The 7,457-nt window shown below is 39.5% G+C and overlaps 2 protein-coding genes across 3 annotated transcripts in view; both read right to left on the reverse strand.

Annotated features, from left to right (window-relative positions):
* The window catches only part of LOC106947627 (homeobox protein Hox-A3-like), a 7,333-nt gene extending 6,710 nt beyond the window's left edge, over positions 1–623 (reverse strand). The window contains exon 1 of the mRNA XM_015032765.1: positions 359–623. Within this exon, the coding sequence (XP_014888251.1) occupies positions 359–623 (265 nt within the window). The remainder of the gene's footprint in view (positions 1–358) is intronic.
* Positions 437–7,457, reverse strand: part of hoxc4a (homeobox C4a) — a 16,393-nt gene continuing 9,372 nt past the window's right edge. Inside the window, exons 3-4 of one of the 2 annotated variants that reach the window (XR_001425026.1) lie at positions 899–1,043; positions 437–528 (exon numbers count right to left, since the gene is read on the reverse strand). The gene's annotated coding sequence lies outside the window, so the exon portion shown is untranslated. Of the gene's footprint in view, positions 529–885; positions 1,044–7,457 lie in introns of both variants that reach the window. The other variant, XR_001425025.1, reaches the window with a different exon arrangement.

Genomic DNA, 7,457 nt, shown 5'->3' on the forward strand with positions numbered 1-7,457 from the left:
TAAAAATTTTTTTTATTTTTTTTTGTTTTTTAAAAAAAAAAAAAAAAATAAAAAAAAAAAAAAAAAAAAAAAAAAAAAAAAAAAAAAAAAAAAAAAAACATTCTAACAAGAATGAAATATTGGCCACCACAGGCATGGACAAAGTGTTTGCTTTGACTAAACCAGTGGTCCGACAAGGCCACCTGTGTCAGTCTTTAGAAACACAGTTATGCACGTTGAAGTTCTAAACTTTGCTTTCCAATGCTATAATTAGTTTCTTCATAATAATTAGTCTAAAGAAAACTCAGGAAAGTGGTAGGGACATGTCACATTTTCCTAATATTTGCAGCTTTAAAACATATGAAAGAAAAATACTTACTTGACTGTTTAGAGCCAATTTTCCTTGACTTCATCCAGGGGAAAATCCCCCCAGAGTGGCAGATGCTGAGACTACATCCTCTGCTATTCGGGTCCAGCTTGTCTTTGGCATGGCTGGAAAACACAGGTTCCAGAGGGCACTCGGAAAGTTCACGTGGGTTCAACCTGGAACTGAAGGGCACAGTAGAGGTCAGGTTTGGCTGATCGGGTCCCAAGTCAGGGCCTCCTCCTACTCTTCCTTCCCTTGCTACTTCAACACATTTCATGCTAGGTTTTGGCACTAGTCCAGAGCTCATTTCAAAACTGTTGCCATGCAGCTGCAGAGGGAGGGCCGCAGACTGTTGGGGGTCCATGGACCCCGCAGCTCATCAAAGTGGCTCAAATCAAACTCAGAAGTCCCTCAGCAGTAACAAAGCAGAGGTCTTCTATCTGTCTAATATCAGATCACAATTAACTGAATGAATAAAGGAAGGCAGGACAGAGCATTTGGGGCTGGAAACTGAGAGGAACGCTTTGAATAATATTTACCAGAGGGGGGTACCTTGGTCACGTGTGCCAGTCCTCCAATGGCAGAGCTCTGGAGTTGGAAACTAATCCTGGTGGGAACTTGGGGTGCCCGAAGAAGCTTTTGAGATATTTCTTCAGACATTTTCTGCACGAAGTCCGGCTTCTCCTTATCTAGGGATCTGAAAAAAAGGAGAAAAAAAAAAAAAAAAAAAAAAAAAAGAATCAGATAACGGGACATAAAAGACGCCAAGATGAAAGCAAGAGCTGGATGCGTTCAAACGGAGACAGGGGGGAGACAAACAAAGATTACACACGTGTGCTGAGGAGAGTTGTTATTTCAAACCGAGCGTAAAGATTTCTGTTTTTATGGTAAATTCTCCAGGATAAACTGGGAGAGGCGCGTCTCGCTGCTGAACACCCTGTGGTAGGTTTAAGCTACGAGAACTCACAACATCAGGATGATGCAATAATACGCGGTTACTGTTTCATTCGCACCTTATTACGCGGCTAGAAATAAGAGACATTAAAGTTCAGTGTGCGCTGCTCCCCCGCCCCTCTCTCAGACAAACACAATGACAAATGTTTTTTCTGCTTCTTTTAATGCTGGCACCAAAAGGTAGAGGGATTTAGTCTCCACTTTATTTTAGATTTTTTATTTTATATATATATTCTTTTTTTCAAATCCGCAGCAAAATGTTACTTCTCGTTATGAATTGGCGGGCTTTTCCCTTTTCATAACATATGCTTCTAACTGTCCGAGTGCAAGTGCAGCTTATTAGGATTCAATGGGAGTGGTCAAACAAAAGGCTTGTGACAGTCATTGCTGCACAAAGACAAAGGAGGCTATCATTAAAGGTTTTCTCTCTCTTTTTTTTCCCCCCTGCAGGACGACTCATTTACATTTTTTTCTGACTTCATTGTGCAATTTCAGTTTTTGTCAAGTAACAGTTCTATTTATTTATTTTACATTTAATCCCCCCCTTTCTTTGCTGCACCGCTGAATTGGAAAATGGAGGAGAGATTGAGAATATATATCCAAGGCGTGCCTGTTTGCAGAAAACACAGGCCAACTGCAAATCTGCTACCATAAAATATGGAAGTTGGGAGTTAATTTTAAGAAGATGTAAATTACGTTTTGGGTGTACATTTATTCTGTACTAAAAGTTCCAGCAATTGTGGTCGAAATAAAGAGGATCGGAAACTCACAAATGTGTATTTTTTATTTTTTTTTTTATTTTTTTCATGATTTCAACGAAACACAAACACATGCAAGAACGTGTGTACAAGTAAAACATTGAATTTTGCACAAATTCTACAAAGAGTAAACGTCCAATAAAAGGGCCTGTGCGCGTAGTGGGCCCTGAATCAATCTTGGTTGAAGCAAGCTTCAAATGTACCCTAAGTTCCTGCTGGTGTTTCACTGCAACAAAGCTGTCTAGAAAGCCCTCGTTAGATGTCTCAGAGGTGATGGATTAGGCACTCAGGGCTGCAAAGCTTGTAAGGAGAGGAGCCTTCCTCCTCGTTTTTATTTTTTCTCTTCTTTTTGTTTTACGCGTCACCCTTGCTGCCATCATTATGAGGGCTTTACCTGCAACTTCGAAGTGTTTTAAGTCACGACAGCTAGACATTTTTTTTTTTTTGGAGGGAATCACAGAAAAAAAATAGATCCATTGTTTTATCACACATAAAGTTTGATATCTGTTTAGTATAGCTGTTATTATTCAGTAATGCTTCAATTTTTGTTTAAAGAATTTGAGAAAAGTAATACTTTCAAACTTGTTTGTGTATATTTTTACATCATTGATCATATACTGATAAATAAATTATTATTATTATTATTATTATTATTATTATTATTATTATTATTATTATTATTATTATTATTATTATTATTATTATTAATCTTAGGTGTGGTACTGGGTGAGATGAGAGGACAAGTAATTAAATTCATTGTGTTTTCCTTTCCTCGCACCCTTGAACGCACTCTCTCTGAATTTGGAGATAGAATCTATGATATACTAGCTCAGCAAGACCATAATTTAGCTCCTCCGCGCCTCCACCACAATTCTCCGTGAACTCTGTTTGAACCGCCTCAGCGCCTATAAATCATTTTTCTCTCTCACACAAAAGCGCGCCGGTCGCTCTTGGGTGTCAACCCTTTTACAATTCCTCCTTACCTTCTGCGCTCCCGCGCCCGCTGACACAAACAAGCGAGGAAATTGTCGATAAACTTTTATTTTTCATACAAATAACGTATACAGAGAGAGAACCGTACACGAGCTGCGGCTGCGCACAAGCAGGAGAGAAATCTGGCGGCTGCGAGCCAAGATTGTTTTTGTTTTTGTTTTGTTGTTTGTTTTTGCTCCCCCTTTTCTTCCTCTATAAAATATGCATCCATGAAATATTATTTGCAATAAAAACAGAAAAAGCATAATTGTTTTCGAGAGCTTAAGGAAAATACGGATCACTTAATGCATGTCCAGGGGACATAGCTGTGTAGATAAGAGGAGACTGAAAGAGAGCTGGGGAGAAGACGTTAATGGGTAGAGGATGCTGTCGGTTAAAACGGTGCATACAAATGGCGCTGTCTTTGCAGAGCAAGGAGAAGATTTATGGGCCCGGTGCCCTATGTTGCTGTAAACAATGCAGAGTGAAATGAAAGGACCAGAGTTTGCAGACTGCACTTCATAAGTAGAAGATACGCACGTGGTCTGTTTGGTAAATATAAGATTGTGCATTATTAGTTAGCTGTTACTATTATTATTTTTGGTAAGTGTACCAAGGCACCACTTTAAACCCTTCATGTTTTCTAAGGACAGTGCTTGGATTTTATGTGATTGTAACTTATTTTTTTAATTAAAAAAAGGTTGTTAGAAGCTGTGTCAAGCTTCTAACAACCTTGACACAGGATAAACACAGTATAATCATATTTTAAGCAGCTTTGTTTTCCCAACAGGGATTGTTTTGGGTAACTTTCCCCCCTCGAAAACCCCCTCTATATATCTGGCATACCACAAAATATGCTAATTAGGATAGGATACACTAAAAGACATCTATGACATTTGTGGGTGGTCATATTTCAAAAATACTTCTTACATATACAAAATAAATACGTTTTGGCAAAAGCTTCTCAAATGTTAGCTTAATCCTCTATTTCAACGTTTTTAATAACGTGACAGTAGATCAAATGTTTGGACCTGTATGTGCGCAGAGACTTGCACAGAAACGTTCAGCAGGGCAGCAGCGGCTGCAACTGGTGGCACAGTAGAGAAATCATTGTCATAGAACAAATTAAATCTCTTAACCTGTACATAATTGAGAATCTATAGTCTCCTAGATTGCATATTCAGAACACTTGCGCTGATGAAAAGTGAATACCATAACCATAATTCTGTCTAGTGATTGTCTGAGCCCCCGGTGACACCTTTACCGCGGTTAATGGCTTTAATTTCTGGGGTCCTCAACCATGCACCAAATAGGCTAATTAAATATTTCTCAGTGAGGTGTTACACTGACATAAAGTACACTCGTAAGTTCACCCAGGCCATCGCTCCCTATAGCTACAGCATGCGATGTTAAATCCTTAGTGGTAATGAAACCTGCTGTTTAGTCGTCCTGATCCCATCGATCCATCGATCCATCCATCCATCCATCCATCCGTCCATCCATCCATCCATCCATCCGTCCATCCGTCCATCCATCCATCCATCCATCCGTCCGTCCGTCCGTCCGTCCGTCCGTCCGTCTGTCTGTCTATCGTTCTATCGATCTATCTATCTAGCAATGAATCATTGAAAATCTGTCAATTAGTCCTTTAATTTACTCCCAAACTTTGTCAACCAAAATTTTATGCTTAATACTAATAATACTTAATACAGAGTCAGGCATAGCTTATGGGCACAATTAGTTTCTGGTGATGCTCTACGATGGGGACACCGTGGGATGGCAACCATATTGTCTATCAAAATGTTAATAAGTTTTGACTATAATAGTTTTTCTCAGTTGATTTGGTGCATTTCTGAAGCAGTCCTTGAGATTTGCAAAACAGTAAGTGCGTTTCTCAAAACGTTTCGCACTACAGGTAAAACACCATGGATTACCTGCAAAAGCCAGTCTCAGTCTCGGTCTCAAAACATTTAGTTCATCTCTCAAAAGTAAAATTCTGTCTCAAACAACATGTCGGCGACATTAGAATGATAATCTTTGTGTCACCAATAAGAGTCAAATTGCTTAGTCATGTTGTCAATATAACAGTCTACTCTGGAAGGATGTTCTGTTGTAAGCCATGGCTTAAGTTCTATTGTAAATTGTAATTGTGGGAGATCAATTAAAGAGACCAGACAAGATTCACACTTACGCTGCTGCTGTAATTTGTTGACAGACCTCGTAATTGTGATGACGAATGGGAAAGACAGCACCGCGAAGCACAAAAAAACAAGAAAAGTAAAGTAGAAACGGGAACACACGACAATCTCATCCAGGAAAACTAAATGGAGTGCTGTTGGAATTGCTGTGCAGTCTTCCTACGCCTCCCGTGATGTTCCTGGCTTTTGGGACACAAATTCTCATCCATATTACAAAGAATATCTCCTCTTGCAATGGAAAAAAAATATTTTAGAGTGTTTTCTTCAGGCTCTTCAGGCATCCAGTGTGACGTTATTACATGGCAGCTAGAAGTGTTATCTGTGTATGTGGCAGGCAGTCATACACTTTCCATCTCAATGCTGAGCAAAAAATCTCAATGGGTTTAAGGAATGAAGAGTAGGGTGAGAAGAACTCCATCTGCATCCTGTTGTGGGTTGCAAACCATTGCTTGATGATGCTAGAGTGATGAAAAAACTGGCATAAGTCCTTGGCTTCTTCTGCTTCTTCCTCTGTTTTGCCTCTTAGCATCTCAACCACTCAGCTTGACTCTTCTTCTTCTCGCTCTCTGTCGACCCCATCATCTTTCCACTGTCAGAAATGTAAGATTGTGTTATTCTCTGGCTGTATACACTATATGTGTCCAGTTTATGACATGAACTTTGAACTATTTCAGAAAACCGATCAATCATTTGTTGAGCTAATGCTTCTCACATTTAGCTTCATTGGAGAAAGACAGGAATCACCAGGGAGCAATTTACCAATCCAGGACCGATTTAGAGAAAACATCTAATGGAAATGTATAGAAACTTGTTGCCATAGTCTGAAAACTTGCTCAAGTATTTTGTATGTAAAATATTATACAAGCCAGACGCCAATAAAACACATTTCAATTTAAAGTGAAGGAAAAAAAAAAACACAAAACAGAGTTTTAATCACTTGCATGAACGTTCAAAGGCATTTGCAACTTTCCCAAAGGAATGAGTAATAGCGATTGTGATGTTCACAAGCCACAATGATTTGGAGACTGAACAAGGAGTATTTTTTTTTTTTAAGAATCTCAATTTTGTTCTGGGAAATGCATCAAAGCGACTGAGAAAAACTGTGATCACTCCATTGTTTAGTTAGTCCAGTTAGTATTCAAAATGTTTTTTTTTTTTTTTAACGTTATTAAATCCATCTGCACCGTTATCACTAAACGCACATGTGCGCGTGTACGTTCTGGTTTGCTCCCCCATATGTAAGCGCAGAGTTTTGCGGATTTATGACGCACTCACCGCTGGTCAATGTGAGGCAGCCTCTCTTCTGTCCCTGGAAAATAGCAGCGTGACCCCTGTTTCAACTTTCTGTCTTTGTACAGCTGCTACAGGGCTGCAGCTTCAACACGCACACAACAACGCGACTAGCTTTCATCACAATCCTGAGTGGTTGAAGGAGCCACTCACCTGAGACGAGTGGGCAAACACACGTATAACCGGCCAACCTGACAATGACTGACAATGACTGCGGGTCATATAAACCAGGTGAGCGTCAGATCAGAAGTGGCCGGTGCTGTTTTAGCGCTTGTTTAAACATCTCGATGGTTCCTCGTGTAAAGTTTTTACACCTTCCGAAAGAAAGGAAGGGAGGGAGAGAGAAAAAAAAGAGGCCTTGCCGGAGGTGCACCATAAATCACAGAGCGCCTGCAGCGGTGCAATGTGAGCCGAAAAATCATGTGTGATTCAACAGTCTCAAGTCAAAGAAGAAACCCGCTGGAGCTGAGTAACTGCTCAGGAATTTAGGCAGTCCACTGCAAACTCACAAAACGCACCATGATCCTGCAGGCTCATCGGACTGGGAGCAATCGTGAATTTGCGAGATTACAACAGATTCGGGCAGAGGGAATCCTAATTGGGAAATATCTTAAATTAACCTCGCAGAACAATCTTTCGCTAATAAGCATACTGACTGAGAACATTTCCTGGTTAGGTAGGTGGCTTTTTGAAATTCAACGTTACTTTTCGACTGGAGTGACTAACTTTACAGTCTACAGGCTGCACACATTTCATATTTATGTAAGAATAGTCCTAAAAAGTACACGATGTTCAGTTTTTACTTTTTGACTTAATAAAGATAAACGTATGCGTAAACATCCAGGCAGGTTCTGGTGTGCGTAGATGAAGATAGTCAATAATAATAATAATAATAATAATAATAATAATAATAATAATAATAATAATAATAATAATAAT

This window comes from Poecilia latipinna, unplaced genomic scaffold (genome assembly GCF_001443285.1).
Source record: "Poecilia latipinna isolate Pla-1442-1.1 unplaced genomic scaffold, P_latipinna-1.0 Scaffold250, whole genome shotgun sequence".
Lineage (NCBI taxonomy): Eukaryota > Metazoa > Chordata > Actinopteri > Cyprinodontiformes > Poeciliidae > Poecilia > Poecilia latipinna.